The sequence below is a fragment of the Erpetoichthys calabaricus genome, chromosome 16 (assembly GCF_900747795.2).
Source record: "Erpetoichthys calabaricus chromosome 16, fErpCal1.3, whole genome shotgun sequence".
Lineage (NCBI taxonomy): Eukaryota > Metazoa > Chordata > Cladistia > Polypteriformes > Polypteridae > Erpetoichthys > Erpetoichthys calabaricus.
This window is the reverse complement of record NC_041409.2, coordinates 68632130-68658677: the sequence shown is the minus strand read 5'-3', so window position 1 is coordinate 68658677 and position 26548 is coordinate 68632130. Positions and strand designations below refer to the sequence as shown.

Here is a 26548-nt window from a genome sequence, read left to right as displayed (position 1 = left end):
ATAGAGAAAGTTTTGATCTAACTAGAAGTCTATGCATCATTCACTCTAGAACTGAATGTTAAAAAATGGCTCAGTGTGGCATCAGGACAGAGAGAGAACTATGATATGAAATTAGTGAAGACATTATTGTTTTCTTGGGTATCAATGGAAATGTCTGGTTGGATATTTTTCTTATTATGCAATTATAACTGAATATTTTTCAAAAACACATGTAATTCCTAAAACATATTATGTGTATACTACATGTTAGATGCATGGGGTGGAAGAATTAAAATATTATGTTTGATAACACTTACACAGTGTTGATAACTATTCTTTTGCATATACAGTGATGCTTATTTCTTTGGGAAGATTAGGTTTCAAGAACTTGAGTGAAAAAGCGAAACCTGTGAATATCAAAAACCACCCGAAAGCAGAAAAGGCTGGTTCATAAAATCAAACTGAAATATTACATGGTTAGCATTACCCCTCACCCCTGCAGATATACTTAAAGAAAGGATTACTTCATAAAATAAGAAAACACATATTAATTAATACCCATTAAAAATTCCCTCATACTTTGCTTGGAAATTGGCTCTTTTCAAAAAATGCAATTTTGCTTTGTGTTTTATAGACTTAAGTATGTCTATTTTCCTGCAGTGCTTGAGGAAGGTTTGGTGAAGACACACATGATACAGGGGGAAAAAAAGAAAAAAAATTAAATAAAAAGAGTGCCATAGTAATATTCTGTTCATGGTTACACATTGAGAATATAAATGGTCAGAGGTGACTGGATGGTCTTTTATTCCTGGAAATGTTGGGATTAATTTTCTTCAATATGTCCCCAACTTGAGTTATTCTTTCATCTTACCTGGTCATTTTGTCCATAGTTTTCATTATGAAGTTGACCTACCACCTGGTTTAAATAACTACTCTTTAGTTTTTACTTTGTTTTCTAACTCTGTTCAACCATTATTACTGTAAAGCACTTTGAGCTACTGTCATGTATGACAATGTGCTAAATAAATAAATGTTATTAAAGGCCTTACTTAATAAAAACTCTACCTAGGCTCTGGCTATTTCAAGCCTACAATATTCAGTGTTGCCATATTTTACCTAACATACATCACAAGATGTGAGCTGCTGGAGAGTAGAGGAATATTATTCAAGCATGTTAATAAAAACTACTCTACTCTGTATACATGAAAATAAATCTGACTTGAACTAATTACACTGCATGACATATTTCATCAAATCAAAACAGTACACTTTTTAAAGAGCAAATGCCACTGGCCTCCTCACTACACTAAATCACCCTCAACATACATACTTTCTTTAGCAGTATTTAACCTAATAATTCCTACAAATATAATGAAAGCATTTTGGTGAACATATCCATGAAATAGTATTACCAAATACATATATATATTTAAAGATGGACTTTTTTTTTCACCACTCTCATTTTCAAAGTAGCTCATCATTCTAAAGGTTAGAATGTGAATTAGCATCCCTCTTAATTATCTGCATGAGCATATAACCATCACTTCTTGCCAGCTCCGAGCTAGTTAGTCAACATAACCATCAGCTAAGTATGAGCCCTTCACTTGTTTGGCTGTGTATTTGTTTAATTAAATTTGTCAACTCTGGCTGTATGCTTATGTGAACTTAAGAAGAAACTCAAACTAATTCTTTGCAACAAGGGTTATAAGGGATTAGGTAATAAAATTTTGGACTAAAGTAATTCATACCTTTTTTTACCATGTATGCAAATATGATAAACTTAAGTCTTTTAAATCATAAATCGCTATTTTAAACAAACACCTCAATCATTAAGAATGAAGACAGAAGGATATACCAAAAGTTGTATCTGTATTAGGAAGAACTATGCATCACCAAAAGCCACTAAAAATGTGCCCATAACATTTAGAAGGCTCTCAGAATCATGTTTTAACTCATTCAAAATAATTCTACTAATATTCATTGATATTAATCAACAAGGTCTAGTAACCTTAGCCATTTCTTAAAGAATAAATTAAGGAATGGGCTGAAAATAGAACACAGCCATAAAGCAGACTCAGCCTTCACAACTGACTTCATGTTATTTATTCCTTTTTCTTTCCTCCTTTATCTTAAGTTATATGTAACTTGAGTTATTTTTATATTTCTTTTGATCCGAGTTCTTAACTGTGTAATTTTTATACATGAAAAGTAAAGACATTTATATCAAGTTCACCATTTGCCATACGTAATAAGAGTTAAAAGACTAAGCCATATCCCCAAAAAACTATCTGTAATCCCTTGATTGGGGAGGAGGTATGGATGTAAAGAAATATTGACTTCAGTTGTACCTAGTAAGTTTGGTGTGCTGAAAATTTTAGACAACAGTACCTCTGTAAAAGCATGTATAAAATGTTGGAAAACATTTTATTTCAGGGATAGTTCATTGTAAAGCATTCTGTGGATGCGCTATTAACTATGAAAAGGGTTATATAAAATAATTAAAAATATGTAAAACTATAGCACTCAGATAACATACGAGTTAGCAAGACAATGTATGTCTTGTTTACCTGGATTTCAGACCCATGGCTTGCATTGCTGCTTCGTTCTGCATTAAGAGCATCTTCCAAGGCTTTCCGCTGGCATTCCTTTTCTGCCACTCTGGGGGAGATAGTGCAGCACAAAGTTATAGGAATGACACAATTATTGGATAATTTTTGTATTTAAAAAATGCCAATAATATCAAGTATCTAGATTGCACTGTCCAATACATACTTTACCTGTACATTTAACTATTCCATTTTCAACATGTTTCAGCAAATACAACCTAGTGCCACAGAATCTCAGATCAAATGTACGGTACAGAAACTTCAATTTCCAACACTAAATGGAGATGTTCCTCTTAATAGACAAATTACATACCAATTTCATGATATAGCTAATTAAGCCAAAGTTTCTTAGTTTACATTTTATACTTTGTTCTACTTTTGATTAAATAGATAGCGAAGCATGGACTGGGGGCAGAATAGTTAAGACATCATAAATATTAAAGCAGTTATCAGAGCCTATGCTAACTGATAAAGGCCCTGGAATATGATATAATGAGCACTGTGTCAAAAAATAAGTTTTCTTGAAAGTGTAGGTCACTGTGGGAAAATTGAAGATAAAGTTAACTTTTCAAGTTTCAATCCTTAGCATATACATGCTCTTTAAGATTATATTTTCTTATGAACAAAATAAGGAAACAAAGAAAATGATCAAAGAACAGTGCAGCAAACAATTGTTCTGAGCTATGCTTGGAGCTTTCACACTGAACACGGAAACCAGTTTCATGAACGAATGTTTAGTATAGCATAAATATACCTAGCACGTTAAAAGGGAAATAAAAAAAAAAAAAAAAAAAACCCAGACAAATCAACATATAACTAACTGATGCTTTTCTGCCTTCCAAAAATTCTGCTGTAAACTTTAACTTGACTTTAGGAGCCAACAGTGGCTCACTGCAAACGGAACTGTTCAGAAAAACAGATCTAGACAAATTGACTTTCTTGGCAGTGAGACAAAAGAACAGGCATTGTTTATTAAGGTATTATTCAAAGAACTGAAAATTCACAAGAAAACCTCACATTTTGTGGAGCTCATCGACAATTGATGCAGTGGAAGCCTACAAAAAAAGAAAAAAGAAAAAAGTACTTACCAACCCCAAAAAAAAAAACAACTATCTGTTAAAATAACTCAAACAGTAAAATAGAAATTTTCGTCCATATAGCATACTCTTCACTACTATATATAGTATGAGATATACCAACAGTTTCAATGTTGGGTATACACAGGTTCTTAACCAAGATTATATTATCTTGTGCACAAAAATAAGAAAAAAAAATTACTGTCTCAGAGATGAATAATCTCATTATTCTTCATTTGGCAAGTACCTGCTTTAAAAAATGATGTTTTGAACTAAACAAGATTAAATAGCAGTACATGCAATATGAAATAAGGCAAAACTTCCACAGATAAACAGCCCACTACTAAGTACTGAAGGCTCTACTTTTTTTTTTTTTTTTTTTTTTTTGAACATTTGATGATGATACTCAAGAAGTGTATATTGTACGCTAACAAGACAAATTTCTCTGAACACAGAGGAAGGTGTTTAAAAAATTAATGCAGTTTAATTAATTACAAGCAAAAGTTGTTCCCTGGAACCAATTAAGCAATACACCGCTGAGGTTCAGAGGTCTTGTTTATTATATAGTTGTTTTTTCCCCACAAACAAAAGACATGCCAGTTTGGTCAATTAATTTCTTTAAAATCTTAACATAGAATTTGTGCTCAGCAGAGAGACAAATATTTAAAAGGTGATAAAGGCCCAATCTATTGTGCACTTTGGGCATGAATACAGGCTATGAAGTCTTGAATGGAAAATTAGATGCCAGCCATATAGAGGATTCTAAACCTGTAAAAAAAATTCTATTGCATTAGACTCTAAAGGTTGTGATAAAATAGCAATAACACATGTACTAACACTAATGAGAAAACAATTTTGACTAATCCATCCGCAACTTCCCTGAAAAACGTGATGCTGCCTTATTCACTCTCACTACCATTACTGTTCATGTTTTAGGCATCACAGATGTATTATGGGATAAAAAGCAATATTTTGTAGTAAAACAGGAAATAAAAAATGTATAACTGCACCTGCCATTCCATACCTGAGAGGTAATTTGAGCTTGTAGTTTTTCCACTTGTGCCTTTAAAGACTGCTTGTCTTTCAAGAGATCCTATATAGATTAAGAGAAGCAAATAAAGTAACTCACAGCTCTAACACTAAAGGCCCAATTATAATTAGTTTGTCTGCCTTGTCTGAAGTGTCCACATGACATAAATTTCATCAGCAGCCATGTCTCACCAACCCTTGTGTCTGCAACTGGTGCCGGCAGAACTTTATGACCATGCAGTCGTGTGCAAATTGACACAAATGTGCTATACAAAAAAAATCATGGGCTCATTCGTGGAACAGTTGTATGAAGTGACTCATTATTACCCACACCTATACAATCCGACATTAAAAGCACACAGAGATAGCCCAATATGCACAAATTCATGTTGAGAAATCACCTATACCCTGAGCAAAGATGAAGGTTTGTGTAGCAAGAAACTAAAGTATCTGTAAGACTGATATGTAAAGGCAAAGAAAAAAGCTTGGGAGTAAAGCCAAGGAAATCTTCAACCATGACTGTTGCACAGTATCAAGCACTGAATGCTTGTACCACAAACAAACCAGAGTGTGCATTCTCTATGCGCAACCACATCTGCAACTGTCCGCACACAAGTATAAACCGGCCTTAAGTCATTTGAATGCTGGTGCTTGTTGTATTTTCTTAATATTGACATATAAAGCTGATCCACTTTGAACTGTTACCTCCTCCCACCCAATAAACTAGTTTTGATTATAAATAAATGATAAAATTCAGTTCTCTTCTATCTTCTAAATCAGCTTTCCTCAAATTTATTTTTGCCATCCTTCTTAAAGAAGGGTGTCCTCTTTGCCATATTCTCTCCACCTACACTATGACGCACCTTTCCAACAAGTTAAACCGATATCGCACTACACAACATTTTCTCATGGGGCACATCAAATTAGTCAGCCACAGACTCGTGCTGTACCAAGTCAAATTATGAGATTGAACATCGCAGTCCATGTCAAATTTACCAACTGACCGCTGATCTTCTAGCACAATTGTGCTCAATCCTTTTGTCCCCCACCAGTCTTCCGAAGGATCTGACACTGTACAAAGGGTTAACAGCTGTGGCAAGTTCAGCAGCCATCTAATCCCTTTATTTCTTTTTTCCCCATTCAATTATGGTACGTAAAACTTAAGACATCAAAAAAAAACTTTAGACAACCTTTTGTGCGGTTTGTGTGGTCCATAGCCCCTGTGCTGCCTGACAAATCTGGAGCTGTACAAAGGATTAATAGCTGCGGTCAGTTCAGCCACAGACTCTGCCCTTTCTTCTTTTATTTTCCTGTTCCTTTAGTACATAAAACACAAGACCAGCAAGTTTCTCTTCTATTTTCGATGCCCCAACGGCCTGTGTTCCTTATTCCTCATTGCTACATTCTGTGCATTACTCTTCTGGTCGAGTAGTCATTGGTTATCAGCTCTCTGCATCATAGCACGTCTTATGCTGCAAAAAAGGGACCCTTTCAGCCCTGGATTTTGTTTTTATGGGAAAAATTATTTTGTGAGATATTCTACTTTTGGGGTGTCAAGGAAGCTCAAAAATGGAAAAAAAAAGAGATCACTATTATTATACAATAGCTGCCAAATTCTTCAATACTGTTTCACTTCTGTGTTTCGCAGACTGTATGCCAGTCTCTCCAGTCTGCACTAATAGTAGCATACCTGTTTCCAATGGCTGCAAACATACCTGTGCTTTACAAAAATGGCTACATATATACAGTATGTACTAGTAATAGGATGTCAGGGCCAAAAGGGCTAAAATAAAAATGCGATTTCTCATTTGCAATTTCATTTTCAAAGTCTGTGTGCAAGAAAGCTGTAAAAATTAAAATTAAAATAAAACAACCCCATTTGCAATTTCATTTTAAGCCTGAACTGCAATGAAGCTGCAAAAATGAAAAGTTCAACACAAATGAACACTTGTGCCACCTGCTGCTCATTGAACTTTCATTTTCCACTTTTATATTTTCATTTTCAAGTTCTCAACATGCAAACAGCAAGGTTCAATGGGCAGGGCTTGGTGATTTTCCACAATTCTTTGAATTTCGTTGCTGTAGAGCCACTCTGATTGATAGAATAATTTTCACATCGAATGCATTTAATTCATGCGATTCTTTTCACCCCATACTGTGAGGTTCACAGCCAAACTGTCTCACAGAATCTGAAGACCTCACATAATTTAGTTCAGAAGAAATTAATGTGCAATTTAATTACAATACTTAACACGACAGAAATTAGCCTTTATTACATCATAGTCTCAGATTTATTTACACTAAACTGGAAACGGAACGCTTTGTATTTTTGTACTATTAAATTGTACTCAATGGCGGAGGTAGTGGAGAGCTTTGAGGCTCAGGGATGTGAAAAGATCAAAACCACATGAATTACACAGTCACAGTGTGAAGTATTCTGTCGATCAAAGTGGCTCTACAGCTATGAAGGCCAAAGAAATGTGGGAAATCGAGGTACAAAATAATAAATAATAATAATAATTCATTACATTTATATAGCGCTTTTCTCAGTACTCAAAGCGCTATCCACACAGGGAGGAACCGGGAAGCGAACCCACAATCTTCCACAGTCTCCTTACTGCAAAGCAGCAGCACTACCACTGCGCCACCTGTGAGGACAAAACTCCGCCCATTGAACCTCGCTTTTTGCATGTTGAGAACTTGAAAATGAAAATGGAAAATGAAAATTCAATGAGCAGCAGGTGGTGCCAGTTCTTATTTGCGTTTTACTTTTCATTTTTGTAGTTTCATTGCGGTACAGGCTGAAAATGAAATTGCAAATGGGGCTGTTTTGATTTTAGTATTAATTTTTGCAGCATTTTTTCATGCAGATTTTGAAAATAAAATTGCAAAACACAAATGATTTCTGCATGTGTTCAGTCTTTCCCTGTGCAGTGAGACAGAAGAGAGAGCGAGAGAGAGGGCTGGCCGCGTAAGGCCAAGAAGGCAGTTAAAGAACGCACCAGGCTGGTTTTTAAAGAGACTGATTCAAGCATTGTTTTAACCTCGTTGTATTTAATGAAGACTTTTTTTCTATTGGATTTTAACCTCCACTTCTTTTTACAACAAACTGTTCGTAGCGTGCATTGTTGCAATGCTACTTTTCTTGGTTGTTTATTAAATTACAGATTTTTCAACTGTTCGTGTTTTCCCTGTGCTTAAAACTCATTAAAAAAAAAAAGTGTTTACAGCAAGCGGTTCGTAAGGCTATAGCGTGAATTCTTGCAATGTTACTTTTCCCTGTTCAAGGTTTGCTCAGTGTTATTCAATGTTTTTACATTTAGTTTACTATTACGCTGTGCCCCCTCCTTGAACCGCCACCTTATCATGGTGGAAGGGTTTGCGTGTCCCAATGATCCTAGGAGCTCTGTTGTCTGGGGCTCTATGCCCCTGGTAGGGCCACCCAAGGCAAACTGGTCCTAGGTGAGGGATGAGACAAAGAGCAATTCAACAAACCTTCAATGATGAATCAAATCTTTGGACGACGTTTTCCCTTGCCCGGACGTGGGTCACCGGGACCCCCCTCTGGAGCCAGGCCTGGAGGTGGGGCTCGGTGGCGAGGGCCTGGTGGCCGGGCCTGCACCCATGGGGCTCGGCCGGGCACAGCCCGAAGAGGAAACGTGGGTCCCCCTTCCCATGGGCTCACCACCTATGGGAGGGGCCAAGGAGGTCAGGTGCAGTGTGAGTTAGGTGGTGGCTGAAGGCGGAGACCTTGGCGGTCTGATCCTCAGCTACAGAAGCTGGCTCTTGGGATGTGGAATGTCACCTCTATGAAGGGGAAGGAGCCTGACCTAGTGCGTGAGGTCGAGAGGTTTCGGCTAGATATAGTCGGACTCAACTCAACGCACAGCTTGGACTCTGGAACCAATCTCCTTGAGAGGGGCTGGACTCTCTACTACTCTGGAGTTGCCCCCGGTGAGAGGCGCCAAGCGGGTGTGGGCATACTTATTGCCCCCCGACTTGGAGCCTGTTCATTGGGGTTTACCCCGGTGGACAAGAGGGTAGCCTCCCTTCGCCTTCGGGTGGGGGGACGGGTCCTAACTGTTGTTTGCACGTATGTGCCGAACAGCAGTTTGGAGTACCCCCCTTTTTGGAGTCCCTGGAGGTGGTGCTAGAGGGCATACCTTCTGGGGACTCCCCCGTTCTGCTGGGAGACTTCAATGCTCACGTGGGCAATGAAAGTGAGACCTGGAAGGGCGTGATTGGGAGGAATGGCCCCCCTGATCTGAACCCAAGCGGTGTTTTGTTATTGGACTTCTGTGCTCGTCACGGATTGTCCATAATGAACACCATGTTCAAGCATAGGGGTGTTCATATGTGCACTTGGCACCAGGACACCCTAGGCCTCAGTTCGATGATCAACTTTGTGGTCGTGTTGTCGGACCTGCGGCCACATGTCTTGGACACTCGGGTGAAGAGAGGGGCGGAGCGGTCAACTGATCACCACCTGGTGGTGAATAGGCTTCGATGGTGGGGGAGGATGCCGGTCAGGCCTGGTAGGCCCAAACGTGTTGTGAGGGTCTGCTGGGAACGTCTGGCAGAGTCCCCTGTCAGAAGTAGCTTCAACTCCCACCTCCGGCAGAACTTCGACCACATCCCGAGGGAGGTGGGGGGACATTGAGTCAGAATGGGCCATGTTCTGTGCCTCTATTGTTGAGGCGGCTGACCGGAGCTGTGGCCGTAAGGTGGTCGGTGCCTGTCGTGGCGGCAATCCCCGAACACGTTGGTGGACACCGGCAGTGAGGGATGCAGTCAAGCTGAAGGAGGAGTCCTACGGTACCTTTTTGTCCTGTGGGCCTCTGGAGGCAACTGATAGGTACCGGGCAGGCCAAGCGGAATGCGGCTTTGGTGGTTGCGAGTTCCTGCCCCAACTGGAGGAGTTCAATTATCTTGGGATCTTGTTCACGAGTGAGGGAAGAATGGAGCGTGAGATTGACAGGCAGATCAGTGCGGCATCCGCAGTGATGCAGGCTCTGCAACGGTCTGTCGTGGCGAAACAGGAGCTGAGCCGCAAGGCAAAGCTCTCAATTTACCAGTCGATCTATGTTCCTACCCTCACCTATGGTCATGAGCTATGGGTAGTGAACGAAAGAACGAGATCGCGAAAACAAACGGCTGAAATGAGTTTCCTCCGCAGTGTGTCTGGGCTTTCCCTTTAAAGATAAGGTGAGAAGCTCAGTCATCCAGGAGGGACTCAGTAGAGCCGCAGCTCCTCCGCATCAAGAGGAGTCAGATGAGGTGGCTTGCGCATCTGATCAGGATGCCTCCTGGTGAGGTGTTCCGGGCACGTCTAACCGGGAGGCGGCCCCGGGAAAGACCCAGGACATGCTGGAGGGACTATGTCTCTCGGCTGGCCTGAGAATGCCTTGGGATTGTCCCGGAAGAGCTAGAAGAAGTGACCGGGGAGAGGGAAGTCTGGACATCTCTGCTTAAGCTGCTTCCCCCGCGACCCGATCTCGGATAAGCGGAAGAGGATGGATGGATGGATGGATGGACGGACAGACAGACAGACGGATTACTCTGTGCATTCTATGGTATAATTAACTATTTTTGTGCTTAAAAATCTTAAAAAAAAAAAAAATTTACATACAGCTTGTACGGTCTGGAATGGATTAATTGTATTTACATACAATCCTATTGGGGAAATTACTTCGCGTCACGACCAAATCGGGTTACGACCAGAGTTTTGGAACAAATTACGGTCATGACCCGAAGTTCCACTGTACTTCTTTGAAAAGGTTGTCATACTGTAATAGCACTTAAATGTGCTGAATAAACTTGACACTGATTGTCTTATTGATGTTAAATAGTTGGAGGCTTCCAAGAGAAGCTGACCTTTAAGTATTTTGACACTCTTGTTATCCTTCTGCTGTGAAACATTCTGACCTGTCATTGTTTAGACACGTCTTAAACAACTATTATCATACACCGATAAATAAAAGATATAGATAAATCAGAAATTTTTATTTATTATATTACATATCTTACACATCAATATTGCTGCTACTTCTTTGTCTTGTCTTTGCACAATGTCTTGTCTTGTTTGTGTTTTAATTTTAAATTTAAATTTTATTTTTAATTTATTATTTGCATGTCATGTTGTTACACTGTGGATCCTGAGCTTCGCAATTTCATCTATCTGTATACTTGTACAGTAATCCCTCCTCCATCGCGGGGGTTGCGTTCCAGAGCCACCCGCGAAATAAGAAAATCCGCGAAGTAGAAACCATATGTTTATATGGTTATTTTTATATTGTCATGCTTGGGTCACAGATTTGCGCAGAAACACAGGAGGTTGTAGAGAGACAGGAACGTTATTCAAACACTGCAAACAAACATTTGTCTCTTTTTCAAAAGTTTAAACTGTGCTCCATGACAAGACAGAGATGACAGTTCCGTCTCACAATTAAAAGAATGCAAACATATCTTCCTCTTCAAAGGAGTGCACATCAGGAGCAGATGTCAGAGAGATAGAGAAAAGCAAACAAATCAATAGGGCTGTTTGGCTTTTAAGTATGCGAAGCACCTCGGCACAAAGCTGTTGAAAGCGGCAGCTCACACCCCCTCCGTCAGGAGCAGGGAGAGAGAGAGAGAGAGAGAGAGAGAGAAAAATCAATACGTGCCCTTTGAGCTTTTAAGTATGCGAAGCACCGTGCAGCATATCGCTTCACGAAGCAGCTGCACACAGAAAGTAGCAACGTGAAGATAATCTAGCATTTTTAGACAAGCGTCCATATCGTCTAGGTGTGCGAACAGCCCCCCTGCTCACACCCCCTACGTCAGGATCAGAGAGAGTCAGCGCAAGAGAGAGAGAGAAAAGTAAGTTGGGTAGCTTCTCAGCCATCTGCCAATAGCGTCCCTTGTATGAAATCAACTGGGCAAACCAACTGAGGAAGCATGTACCAGAAATTAAAAGACCCATTGTCCGCAGAAATCCGCGAACCAGCAAAAAATCCGCGATATATATTTAAATATGCTTACATATAAAATCAGCAATGGAGTGAAGCCGCGAAAGATAAAGCGCGATATAGCGAGGGATTACTGTATATGGTTGAGATGACAAAGTTCACTTTGACTTTTTCTGCTAGACTCTAAGCAAGCTTTGATAATAAATACTATATGCTGCCAATAAATTACTTCTATTGCTCAGAAAACCAAAGTACCTGTACTTGTGATTGTAGGGCATCATCTGCTCGATTAAGCTGGGAGGCCTCCAGAAGCTGAATAATCCTTTTCTCCAGCTGTTCCTTGGTCAATAGCATTTCAGTGAGGCTGCTGCGTAGTGTCTGGACCTCTTTGTTCTTGTTGCCAATCTCAGATTCTACTGATAAGAGCTGATTTTGAAGCTCTGTAAAATACAAAAGTAATTTTAAAATGGCATCAAAGTCAGCAATTAGCACCTTTGTCTATTTAAGTTTCTAATGTCTAAGTCTTAACTACAAGACTTTTTTTTAATTGACTCCTATTGTTTTACCTATTATCCAACAATACCGGACACTGGATATGACTTTACACCAACTCCAATTCAATTCAAAATGACAAGTGACCATCTTACTGTTGAAGATGTCATTTGACTCATCGCCAATAAGAACTTACAAAGACATTTAGATAGCTGCCTTATGAATCCATGCATGGGGACAAAATTAAATTGCCAATTGTCTAGATAGACTGCAGAACATTAGACTACGGTGCTGTACCAATAAAGTAGAAGGGAAGGAGAAGTTCAATACAACATGAAACATCAGTGTTTGTTTTGTTTCTGTACATTAGTGTAATCAGCAGATTCAGAAAAAAAAATGACTATGCTTATTTTTAATGGAAATCGTGCAAAAGCAATTTGACACAACATGCATGAAACAAGGAATAATGAATATATCCCACAATGAAAGAAAGAGTAAAGAAAAAAAACACATGAAACACTGAGTTGTTCAGAGCAACTGCAGTAAATAGCAACAAAAAACAAGAAAATAAAAAGGCAGCGAGCACACCAAACATCTTACGTTCATTAACAATACTGGTTATGAATCACAGACTGAGGAAAAAGCAGAAAAGAGATTGTGGCAGACAACCAGGGACCTTGCCCCACCGGGACACCTGGAGCAGGGAAGGACCAGGAGAGAGGCAATATCTCTCCTGGGCACAAGAGGGCAGCCCCCCAGGATTCCATCAGGGGCCATGGATACGGAGCTGGAAAGCTCAACTCTGTGGGGGTCCGTGGCCACCACCAGGGGGGCGCCCAAGTGGTTCCTGAGCCCTGGAGGACAGCACCTCCACCACACCAGGAAGTGCTGCCGAACCAGGAACTGTGTATGCCCGGAGTGCTTCCAGATGCAAGGGCAGCACTTTCGCCACACCAGGAAGTACTGCCGGAAGACCATTACAGAGTACCTGGAGCACATCCAGGGCGAGATAAAAGGGGCCGTCTCACTCCATTCAGAGAGCCAGAGTCAGGAGGAGGAAGATGGAGCTTGCAGGAGATGAGTGGAGGCAGCTGAAGAGTAGTGAAAAGGACTGGGTTTCTGGGTTGTGCACGATATTGTGTGTGGTGTTGTAAATAAATGGTGCGTAATTTGGACATCGTGAGCCTCAGTGTCTGTCTGTGTCCGGGCTATCTTTCACAAGATGCAGATTTAGATTTGTTCTACTCGACCCAATTTTTTGGAAGAAAATCAGGTTATGCGGTTTTAACATCAAGCATTTCATCAATCCGTAAGTGGAAAAGAAGCAAATGAGCAAGTTTTATGAAGTATACTTCAGGATCACAAAAGGCAATATTTGCTTACAAGACAGCTTATTAACAAGGGGAAACTTAACTGAAAGTGATTCCACATTCAAAACATTGTCTAGGACTGTGTGCATAAAGAAACAAGCAGTTTTTTTTTGTTTGTTTTTTTAAACACTTTCATATGGCTAGACACAAGTCACATCTTTAACCAATAATTAAGTTCTCTCCCCAAAACACACACATGCAAGAGGCACACCAATATCAGACACAAAACAAAGGAGCAGTTGGATTTCCTATCCACATTAAGCACCTTGTTTAGAGGCCTGCAGTTTATCATGCTCAGCAGTCACTTTGTGCATGAACTCCTCCCATCTTCTTTCAGACTCCTGCAATTTACTCTGCAAGACACAAATGCATAAAGTCCTAATGTACATATTGAGTACTGTGGGAAAGAGACAACAGGTAAGCAAATTCAGAAATTCACTAGAGCAATACCAAAAGAAAAAACTTTAAACCGTGAGACAGAGTAAACAGTGGAATTTTCAGAAAAATGTCATTAAATGTGTGAAAAATAGACCTTTACATCATATTCATGAATCTAACTTGCATCATCAAATTTGGAACTGCTAGGGATCAAGTCATAAACAAGAGGCCCAGAAACAATGTATGCACCAGCCCATGCACCACACTCACAAAATGACTATTTACTGATTTTGCAAGTTCAGTGATATTAATGAACAGTATTATTTCAGGTAAAAGGAAAACTTTATTTTGGTCGATCCTTAATATCAAAGAAGCATTTTTTTCCATTCAGGCAATCTCTGGCTTTTCTAGCATAATTATTACTAGAGTGTAACATCCTGTCTTGCCAAAAACAATTTAGTACAGTGGAACCTCGGTTCAGCGGAAGACAATGGATGAATGGATGGAACCTCGGTTCACGACCATAATTCGTTCCAAACCTCTGGTCGTAAACCGATTTGGTCGTGTACCGAAGCAATTTCCCCCATAGGATTGCATGTAAATACAATTAATCCGTTCCACACCGTATGAACTATAAGTAAATATATTTTTTTAAAGATTTTTTAAGCACAAATATAGTTAATTATTCCATAGAATGCACAGTGTAATAGTAAACTAATGTAAAAACATTGAATAACACTGACACCCAGGTTCCCTGCTCAGCAGCTCTCTCTCTCTCTCTCTCTCTCTCTCTCTCTCTCTCTCTCTCCCTCTCTCTCTCTCTCTCTCTCTCTCTCTCTCTCTCTCTCTCTCTCTCTCTCTCTCTCTCTCTCTCTCTCTCTCTCTCTCTCTCTCTCTCTCTCTCTCTCTCTCTCTCTCTCTCTCTCTCTCTCTCTCTCACATTGCAGCAGTTCGTGCTATAGCCTTGCAACCTACCGCTGTATAAACACTTTTTTTAATGAGTTTTAAGCACAGGGGAAAAAATAGGAACATTTGAACAGATCCGAACTTTATTTAAAAACCAACCACAAGCAACCAAGAAAGTAACATTTACAGGAGTTCGCGCTATAGCCTTGCAACCGATCCTGTATAAATACTTTTTTTAATGAGTTTTAAGCACAGGGGAAAAAAGGAACATTTGAACAGATCCGAACTTTATTTAAAAACCAACCACAAGCAACCAAGAAAGTAACATTTACAGGAGTTCGCGCTATAGCCTTGCAACCGATCGCTATATAAACACTTTTTTTTTTTTAATTGAGTTTTAAGCACAGGGGAAAAAAAGGAACATTTGAAAAATCGGTGATACAAAAACTAACCATAAACCACCAAGAAAACTAACCTTGCATGAGTCCAGGTCTGGCATGAAGTGATGAGAAAATGGGTGGACAGGAGGTTACAGTTTTGAGGGAGTCTGGCTCCGCGATGCAGGGATGTTTTCCTTCAGGTATTTTTTTGGGTTTCTGGTGTTTTTAGCTGTTTAGCTGGTGGGAGCGAAAGCCTCGTGCAGCCATTCCAAAAACAAAGTCCTTGTGACCCAGCCCTTCGTGTTTGCCCCCCACATCACTGGCAGTCTGGCTTTGTTTACATTGTGCTGCTTGAAAGCAGGAGGGTTCTCAAATTGGTAAATGAGTAAACCGGTAAACAGTGTTTTTCCACCTCTTCCAGCACTTGAGGCCTCTACCTGGTTAACGCTGTAACTCCTTTTGCAACATCAGCTGCTTTAATAGATTCTTTCTGCTGTAGAATAGTCGAAATTGTAGGTTTTGACTTCTTGTACTCAGCGGCAAGATCAGTAACACGAATGCCACGCTCATACCTTTTCAATAATTTCTCTCTTTACTTTGATTTCAATTTTCTGCAAAACTTTCTTTTCACCACTCTTCACTTGCTTAGAAGCCATGGTTAACTGCAAAAGTACACGAAATACTGTAGAGCACAAAGAGTTCACAGGTAAAGCACGCACATCTGACTGAGAACAACAAACAGGGAGAGGCTGAACACGTGTTTAAATACAGTAATCGGCGTGTACGAACCGGAAGGGAAATGAAATAGAGCACAAAGAGTTCACAGCGAAAGAATGCACGCACGCATGTCTGACCGAGAATAATGCAACACGTGTGGAAATCATCAGCACGCACAAACCAAAAGGGAAACTGGCTTGTTTGCATACCAAGTGTGTGGTCGTGAACTGAGGCAAAAGTTTGGCAAACTTTTTGGTCGTAAACAGAGTTGTACGTGTACCGAGACGTTCGTGAACTGAGGTTCCACTGTATAGCATACTCTGAACACAGACAACTATTACCTCTAACTGCTTGTAGGTCACTTCCATGCTCTTTCTCTGAACGTCCTCTTGTTGCAGTTGCTTGTTTTTCTCTGACAACTCAGTCATCAGTCGCCCACAATCTGCACGAAGCTTGCTGAGCTCAGACGACTGCCTAAAATCACAAACATTATTAATTACATTTAATTATTGTATATGATGATTTCTTTTGACTGCTCCCAGAAAGGGTCACCACACCAGATCATTTGTTGCCATACTGTATATTCCTGTCCTCTATCTTGCTCTGTCACACCCACTGCCTCATCCCACATCCATAAACCTCCTCTTAGTCCTTCCCTTTTCCTCTTGCTTAATATCTCCATCCCCAGCATCCTTCTCCCAATATACCCTGGATCTCTCCTCTGCACATTTCCAAATCAATTCAATCTCGCCTCTCTAGCTTTGTCTCCAAATCATCCAACCTGAGCTGACCCCCAAATGTACTCCTTCCTAATCCTGTACATCCTCGTCACACCCAATGCAAATCTTAACATCTTTAACTCTGCCAAATCTAGCTCTGTCTCCTGTCTTTTTGTTAGTACCACCATCTCAAACCCATATCACATAGCTGGTCTCACTACTGTGTTGTAGACCTTTCCTTTCACTCTTGCTGATACCCATCTGTCACAAATCATTCCCGACTCTCTTCTCCGTCCAGTCCATTCTGCCTGCTCTCTCTTCCACAATCCCCATTACTCTTTACTGTTGACCCCAAGTAGTTAAAGTCATCCACCTTCAACAACTCTACTCCATGCATCCTCACCATTCCTCTGACCTCCCTCTCATTCACACACATGTATTGTGTTAGTCCTACTGACCTCATTCCTCTCCTTTCTAGAGTATATCTCCACCTCTCCAGTTTTCCCAACCTGCTTCCTACTCTCTTTAAAGATCACAAGGTTATCCACAACCATCATAGTCCAGTGGGACTCTTGTCTAATTTGTATGTCAACCTGTTCATCACCATTGGAAATAAGAAAGGGCTCAAAGTTGATCCCTGATGTAATTCCATCTCCACCTTAAACACATCCATCACTCCTCACCATTGTCACACTTGCCACAAACATATCCTGTACCACTCTTACACGTTTCTCTGCCACTCCCGACTTTCTCATACAATACCACAGTGCCAGCTAGGCACCCTGTCATATGCTTTCTCTAGGTCCACAAAGACACAATGCATCTACTTTTGGCCTTCTCTATACTTCTCTATCAACAATCAGCAAACATCGCATTTGTGGTGCTCTTTTCCAGTATGAAACCATACTGCTGCTCACTAATCATCACCTCCCTTCTTAACCTAGCTGTACAAGAATAAGGCAGCAAACTGCCTAAGGATGTAGCAAACAGGAAACAGAAAACAGAGTCTTTGTAAATAACCTTTTATATATGGAAAGGGGATATGAAAGTGCAAGAAGAATGGCTTTTTCCTTTTCCACGCAACATAAACAGAAAAGAGACAGAAAGGAAAATGACTAAATATAAACATTGACTGTGACTGTGTCTTCAGTACTGTCCATTTGAATACTTTTAAAAGGATAAAATTAACAAGTCAAAGAGTGTATCCAAATCCTAATGTATCATATAAGGGTATGCTCATTGTAAGTTTTATTACGTCTTCGTGCGTTTGGTCTCATAGATATCTAAAAATTGACACTCATGTATAAGAACCATTGTTCGTTTTTCTTCAACCAGTTTTGATATCAAGTTACTACTGTACACATCTATTGTGGAGTACTGCAATGTTTTACAGCTTCCTTTTTGCATTTTATTTCCAGGAACTGTTCCACCTATGCCTGTTCTTATTTTTGAAAAGTTTATATCTGCATTAGTAAAATGGGCAAGTTTATAAACACCCCCTTTAACAAACATTTTTGGACAGATTATTCTTCTTGCTGCTCTTAAATCTAAAGATTTAGTAACATCTTAGTAACAGCAGACTCAAATACTTTTCTAGTAAATTAAAAGAATGTTACTCTCCCTTATATAATTCTTTAAGCCAGGATCACCAGCTTATTGCTGATTTACGCAAGAACTGTTTTCAATTCATCAAAGCAAGCAAAAACTAGATTTCTCTCTTATTAAAGACAAAAAGAACAGATGGCATATTTCAACATATTTAAAAATTACTATTGTAAAAAGTCTTTTTAAAGTCAGCAATGCCTACTTCTGTCCACTGTACTCAATAGCATCCTATACTGCAGTATACAAAAGTCAGGCCACACACATCAAATCTATCATTCACCTGTGATATTTTTCTTTTTTTTTCTTCTTTCAAGACAATTAGAAAACACAATACTCAGCAAACCCAATTTTCACAGGAATATATGAAATTAAACCTGCATCAAACATAATTGAAAACCTACAGCCCTCCATGCCACCACTAAACAAGTAGTAGCTGTCCATTTAACAATGTTGATATAGTGCAATGCATTGAATCCAATAAATTATAGAAAAGTAAACCTTCAGTGATTACAAGAAAGAGTACTGGGTTCCTTCCATCGAGAAAGCACTGCAAGCTTGGCAGCAATGAAAGACCCTACTTGGAAACATGAAAGTGAGAGAGCAGACAGATCATAGAGTAGGAAAATGTCCAGTAGGAGATGTATATTAAAGGAAAAAAAAAATCTTAGGAAGAGAGTTATGAACAAAGGCCCAGAAGATGACAGGAGAACAGTCCCAACACACATGGATGAAAGTGAGAGGAACATGAAGGAAGTAAAGATGTCACTCAGTGTTGGCAGTGAACTTGCTGATGGCTAGAATTCTAAAAGTTCAATTTTTTGTTCTTTAATTACAAGGGGGATCAGCCCCCTGCTTGCTTTGCTCGCCAACCCCCGGGGGCGGCCGTTGGGTGCCCGCAATCTCATGGCTGAGCAGCTCGAAGGGTGTCGAGGCGCCCCTCCGTTAAAGAGGGCAATTGTATTTAGAGAGTTGGTAAATAATAGAGCATAAGTGGCGTGAGAGGAAAACAGTTTGGTCCTTAGTTATTATACCCAGAAAATCAGTTACTTGAGTATTTCACTATAATTCTGTTTTAAATACCAATAAATAAATATAGTAAAAAAGTTAAAAGTAAAAATGTAATAAAAAGTCAATAAAAAATTAAATTACATTAACGCCTCGTTGAAAACATTATTATGATTTACTTTAGCCTCTAACTTAAACTTTGTTTTTTTGCATTTCTATTCGCATATTGCTTGGAATATATTTTTCTCTTTCTCGTTTATTGAACAATTCTATTTGTTCTTGATTTGTATTATATGCAGCTCTTTTTTGTTTGTTTTCTTTTCATCGACATTCATTATCAGCTTCCGGCTCTTTTTCTATTGCAATCTAAAATTCAACGTTCTTGGGCAGATAATTGGCTTTTCTGTTTTACCATTATAACCAACTGCATTGAAGTGTGAGTTAGCAGCAATTAGAGTGTCACGGGATGGGACGGAGAAAGGATGTCTGCAGCAGGAGTAATGATTGGGCAATCGGTGTGGAGGGGAGTGGTCAAGGCTGAATAACGCAGACACTACGGAAAACTTTAAAATAATAAGAGACACAATCAAAGAGTATTGGGGAAGCTGAAGGTAGGTTAACAATACCAGATTACATAAACAGAAAGGAGGTAAAAAAAATTATTTGATTTGAATACTATGAAGTTTTGACATTTTTTTTGACGAGTGAAAAGAAATTAAACATGCCTTACAGATGATACAGAGGAAAGAGGGAAAAACATAACACCACATGACTTCAGGACTGATATTAGTTGAAGAAAGAAGGGTAGGGAAAAATATGTGGAAGATAGTGAAATCTTGGACTTGAAAGATTAGATGCTGAGAAACTTGTCCATGCTTTTATCACATCCCGCATCGATTATTGTAATTCCCTACTGGCAGGTGCCCCTTCTAATCTTATATCACAGCTCCAGCTTATTCGAAACTCAGCTGCAAGGGTCCTTACTCGAACCAGTAGCAGCGAGCACATCACACCCATCCTGCTCCATCTTCACTGGCTCCCTGTGTCTTACAGAATCGAATATAAAATCCTACTAATAACCTACAAAGCCTTAAATAACCTTGCGCCAAACTACATCAGTGACCTACTCCATCACTATGTGCCTGCCCGCCCACTAAGGTCCTCTGATTCTGGCAATCTTGTTGTACCCCACACTAATCTACACTCCATGGGTGACAGGGCCTTCAGCTGTATAGCGCCCAGACTCTGGAATGACCTACCGAAATTGATTAGATCAGCTGACTCCATGAATTCTTTTAAAAAACAACTCAAAACTCATCTGTTCAGGAAGGCTTTTAGCTCTACTTGACTTTATTACCCGTCTCTCAGTTTACTTCTCTGTCAAGATGCTAATGTAACCTGTATGTGTGTGTGCTAGACCATCAATTATGTTGTCCGTTTTTTTTTGCCAGAATTCACTGTCTTAATCTTCTTTATTTATCTAGTTTGTACAATGCTATATACTGTATATGCTGCCATTCTATTATATTCTGTAAGTGCCTTGAGCATGGGAAAGGTGCTATACAGTAATCCCTCGCTATATCGCGCTTCGCCTTTCGCGGCTTCACTCCATCGCGGATTTTATATGTAAGCATATTTAAATATATATCGCGGATTTTTCGCTGCTTCGCGGGTTTCTGCGGACAATGGGTCTTTTAATTTCTGGTACATGCTTCCTCAGTTGGTTTGCCCAGTTGATTTCATACAAGGGACGCTATTGGCAGATGGCTGAGAAGCTACCCAACTTACTTTTCTCTGTCTCTCTTGCGCTGAGTTTCTCAGATCCTGACGTAGGGGGATTGAGCAGGGGGGCTGTTCGCACACCTAGACGATACGGACGCTCGTCTAAAAATGCTGAAAGATTATCTTCAGTTGCTATCTTTTGTGCAGCTGCTTCCTGAAACGACATGCTACACAGTGCTTCGCATACTTAAAAGCTCGAAGGGCACGTATTGATTTGTGCTTGAAAAACAAACTCGGTCTCTCTCTATGTCTCTCTCTCTCTCTCTGTCTGCTCCTGACGGAGGGGGTGTGAGCTGCCGCCTTCAACAGCTTTGTGCCGCGGTGCTTCGCATACTTAAAAGCAGCCCTATTGATCTGTTTGCTTTTCTGTCTATCTCTCTGACAGCCTGTGCTCCTGACACTCACTCTTTTGAAGAGGAAGATATGTTTGCATTCTTTTAATTGTGAGACGGAACTGTCATCTCTGTCTTGTCATGGAGCACAGTTTAAACTTTTGAAAAAGAGACAAATGTTTGTTTGCAGTGTTTGAATAACGTTCCTGTCTCTCTACAACCTCCTGTGTTTCTGCGCAAATCTGTGACCCAAGCATGACAATATAAAAATAACCATATAAACATGGTTTCTACTTCGCGGATGGCTCTGGAACGCAACCCCCGCGATGGAGGAGGGATTACTGTATAAATAAAATGTCTTATTATTATTAGAACATCAACAGCCGAGAGCCCAAGGTTTTGATACCCAGATTTGTCCACAAATGACTTATAAAACATATAGTGAAATCACAAATTACAACCTTTGTCAGCAGAGCCACAGTTCGTTGTAAAAAGAAAAAAGAAGAAGAAACAAAACTAATTTAAAAGATATCTTCAAGTAATGAAGTGTTGAAGCACCAATGCTTGGTATTGCCAGAAAGAGGATAAATGGAGCAGTAAGGTGCTGTATTTGTGATTAGAGAGACAACAATTTATTTCTCATATAGACCAAAAATCGCACAAGAAATGCCTCGATGGGCTTTAACATGTCCTCTCTTTTGACAGCAATACCCCCCTCCCCCATCCTTGACTCTAAGATGGCAAGAAAAAACTACAAAAGAAACCTTGTAGGAAAATGAAGTGGAAATAATCTTGGGAAGGGGAATTCGGAGGGAGAACCCCATCCAGGCAGGTTGGGCGTGCAGTGGATATTAAAAAATGGAGAATAAACAACACACAAAACAGAATACAAGTAATCCGCTTCATAGAGCTAGACGGCCAATCTATTATTGCCACTTCTGAAACACAATACTAAGTACATTGTTCTTGCACAGCATTCCTCATCAAGAGATGGAGATGCATACACAAGAAAGGCAATGCAAGATGAAGGGCCATGCCTTTTTTTTTTTTTTTTTTAATATATGTGTACAAACAGGTACAAAGAGGCAGAGGGAACTATGCTATATCCCAATTTTGTTGTTTCTGTAAACATTTATTAACAGTTTTCAAATAACTAACAAAAAAACATACTGATGGTACACTACTATACTGATATTTTCCAGGACTGGACATTTGTGGTGTTGAGGTTGATTTATTTCATTTCAACAGTTTGTGTTTTTATTTGCCAACAGTGCAATTTTAAAATTTAAACAGGGCAATTTTTATGTAGTGTGTGATTGCACTTTCAATGATGTATTATAGAATATGCAGAACTGTAAGGTATTTTTAATATTAAAAAAGTGTATTTTTTAAATAAAACATTTCACTTCAAATGGTAACTTATCAATAAGTATAAAATCAAAAATTGTACGCTGTACATGCATTTAAAAATGGATCACAAAAAATACAATCAGACACTAAGGAATGTGGATGGTGACGCAAATCAAAGCAGTGGAGGGCATCTACAGAACAAAGCACTGCTTCAATTGAGCCTTAAATGATAACAAATTCTTTGTAATTGTGAATGTAATGACTGCTGTTTTGAAGCAATGCTGGCAAACAGACTCTTAAGTTTTCAGGTTCTAGTTTATCACTTGATTTGAAACCAAAATAGTCTAAACTGCAGAAGTTTTATTTGGCTTCAAAATAATATCCATCTTCAATGTTGCTCCTTTTAACTAGTCATACTTAAGGTTGCTAACGGGACAACAATTTCTTTTCCCCCCGCCCGCCAAGACACTGTAAGAAGGACTAGGGGAAGAAACTATCCCATCATTGCTTGGAAGACAGTGACCCAATGAAATTGATTTTTGGAACTTTGGTGCATCCAGATAACATCTATGCCACCTATGGGTTGTTTAGTATTCTTGTGAGCGTTATACATGTATTGTTTATTTTGACCACTGCTGCTTGATTAATTTTTCGCAATGCAGGTTTCCCCCAACCCCCCAGAAAAAGGACAGGTGTTACCACAGGGAGACAATTAACCGTTTACCAGTATGGGTCTACATAACGGCAAAAATCAGTTTACTCAGATAACTTAAGGGAGATAAATCATTGGACAGAAATCAATCGTAGCACTCACTTGTTCTCCATCTGACTGGTGGCAGCGTTAACAGCATCCCTTAATATGCTGTTTTCCTGTTGCAAGCGATTAATCTGACTCTCAAGCTGCTCCCTCACTTGCTGAAACTTCAAACATAGGGATTTATGTTAGTTAAAGCAGGTTACATTTACTTTAATTAACTTAGTCCTTAAAGTACAATGGATTTTAAACAAATTTAGGGGTAAAAATGGCACATATGTGCAAATTTCAGTTTTCCCTAGAATCAGAATTACTTTGATTTGCCAGTATTTAATGTACAGGAACTTAACTTGTTAGCTATGGACCTACTTATAACAAGCCATCATATACAAATAATATAAATAAAATAAGTTAAACAACATACTTTATGAACAGTTGAAGAATAGTGCAATTTTAAAGGGTATGTGCAAACACGTGTGTGTGTGTATATAAATGTATGCACATGCAAATACATATGTACATATACTGTTTATGCACACACATTTTCAAAAACTATATGAAAGAACATGCAAACAAGTGACAAAGAAAGGCTAAATTACTGGTTTGCAAGGGCTGTGGCTCTGGGAAAGAAATTATTTAGGTATCCTTTAGTTTTAGCTTTTAAATTGACCTAAGGAGTTTTTGGAACAAGCAATGATCAGTTCATGTTGATCCTTTTGATAATACAGTTTGTGACACTAGATACATACAGATCTACAACAGATGAAACGGCACAGCCAATTATTTTGTCAGCAGACCTCACAACACACTATACTTTATTTTAAGAGTGAAACAATGCTACACCAAACCAGACAACAACGGAGAATACAATCACACTTTTAATTATGGCTTTGTACAACTGTACTAGAATTAGCTGGGAAATATTTCTTTTAGTTAGCATAAAAAGTATTTCTACTGCTGCACTGCCTTCCACATGTGTCTTAATAAATCTTCTCTCTTACTTAGGATTTACACCTGAATATAACAAACAATGCCCCAGATAGTTAAGCTCTTTACCCAGACCTTATCTTCCCAACTATGCCTATCATTGAAGTCTCATACCTTCATTTGCATAGCTTGGGTCTCCTGAATGGTGCCTTGTGCCTTCCCCTGTAAAACACTCATATCCTTCTCCAAGGAAGCTTGCATTTCTCTCCACCTGGACTCAACCATACCTCCTTTCTGCTTCTCAGCAACTAACTCCTGTAGTAAAAAAATAAATACCATCCTAAGTGTTTAGACTCTTCTTATGAGGTTGCTCTATATACTGTATAATAAATTTAAAAAGTATAGCTCCTCAAGGAAGGCAAACACATGCACACTTTAAATTGTGTATATTTGTCATATAATGCCATTTGGTATACAAAATACTACTCATACTGCAAGAAAAAAATTAACATTCATTAAAATTTTAGCAACATAAATACTATGCAATAAGTGAAAGCAAAGTCATGCATGCAATTGCAATTACAATTACACAGTACAGTAATCCCTCCTCCATCGCGGGGGTTGCGTTCCAGAGCCACCCGTGAAATAAAATCCGCGAAGTAGAAACCATATGTTTATATGGTTATTTTTATATTGTCATGCTTGGGTCACAGATTTGCGCAGAAACACAGGAGGTTGTAGTGAGACAGGAACGTTATTCAAACACTGCAAACAAACATTTGTCTCTTTTTCAAAAGTTTAAACTGTGCTCCATGACAAGACAGAGATGACAGTTCTGTCTCACAATTAAAAGAATGCAAACATATTTTCCTCTTCAAAGGAAACAGAGAGTAAAGCAAACAAATCAATAGGGCTGTTTGCTTTTAAGTATGTGAAGCACCGCGGCACAAAGCTGTTGAAGGCGGCAGCTCACACCCCCTCGTCAGGAGCAGACAGAGAGAGAGAGTGAGAGTTTGTTTTTCAAACAAAAATAAATACGTGCCCTTTGAGCTTTTAAGTATGCAAAGCACCGTGCAGCATGTCCTTCAGGAAGCAGCTGCACACGTCCCTATCGTCTAGGTGTGCGAACAGCCCCCTACGTCAGCGCAAGAGAGAGAGAGAGAGAAAGTAAGTTGGGTAGCTTCTCAGCCATCTGCCAATAGCGTCCCTTGTATGAAATCAACTGGGCAAACCAACTGAGGAAGCATATACCAGAAATTAAAAGACCCATTGTCCACAGAAACCCGCGAAGCAGCAAAAAATCCGCGATATATATTTAAATATGCTTACATATAAAATCCGCGATGGAGTGAAGCCGCGAAAGGCGAAGCGCGATATAGCGAGGGATCACTGTACTGTGCAAAAGTTTTAGGCAGGTGTGAAAAAATGCTGTAAACAAAGAATGCTTTCAAAAATGGAAGTGTTAATCATTTATTTTCATCAATCAACAAAATGCAGTGAATGAACAAAAGAGAAATCTAAATCAAATCAATATTTGGTGTGACCACCCTTTGCCTTCAAAACAGCATCAATTCTTCTAGGTACACTTGCACACAGTTTTTGAAGGAACTCGGCAGGTAGGTTGTTCCAAACATCTTGGAGAACTAACCACAGATCTTCTGTGGATGTAGGCTTCCTCACATCCTTCTGCCTCTTCATGTAATCCCAGACACACTCGAAGATGCTGAGATCAGGGCTCTGTGGGGGCCATACCATCACTTCCAGGACTTCTTGTTCTTCTTTACATTGAAGATAGTTCCTAATGACTTTGGCTGTATGTTTGGGGTCGTTGTCCTGCTGCAAAATAAATTTGGGGCCAATCATACACCTCCCTGATGGAATTGCATGATGTATAAATATCTTCCTGTATTTCTCAGCATTGAGAACACCATTAATCCTGACCAAATCTCCAACTCCATTTGCAGAAATGCAGCCCCAAACGTTCAAGGAACCTCCACCATGCTTCACTGTTGCCTGCAGACACTTATTATTGTACCGCTCTCCAGCCCTTCGACGAACAAACTGCCTTCTGCTACAGCCAGATATTTCAAATTTTGACTCATCAGTCCAGAGCACCTGCTGCCATTTTTCTGCACGCCAGTTCCTATGTTTTCGTGCATACTTGAGTCGCTTGGCCTTGTTTCCACATCAGAGG

The 26548-nt window shown here is 39.5% G+C and overlaps 1 protein-coding gene across 1 annotated transcript in view; it reads right to left on the bottom strand.

Moving 5' to 3' along the window:
• The window catches only part of ktn1 (kinectin 1), a 121058-nt gene that overhangs the window by 75599 nt on the left and 18911 nt on the right, over positions 1 to 26548 (bottom strand). Inside the window, exons 7-14 of the mRNA XM_051919745.1 lie at positions 24529 to 24669; positions 23488 to 23594; positions 16222 to 16354; positions 13765 to 13852; positions 11893 to 12077; positions 4686 to 4754; positions 3603 to 3640; positions 2547 to 2637 (exon numbers count right to left, since the gene is read on the bottom strand). Coding sequence (XP_051775705.1) covers positions 2547 to 2637; positions 3603 to 3640; positions 4686 to 4754; positions 11893 to 12077; positions 13765 to 13852; positions 16222 to 16354; positions 23488 to 23594; positions 24529 to 24669 — 852 coding nt within the window. The remainder of the gene's footprint in view (positions 1 to 2546; positions 2638 to 3602; positions 3641 to 4685; positions 4755 to 11892; positions 12078 to 13764; positions 13853 to 16221; positions 16355 to 23487; positions 23595 to 24528; positions 24670 to 26548) is intronic.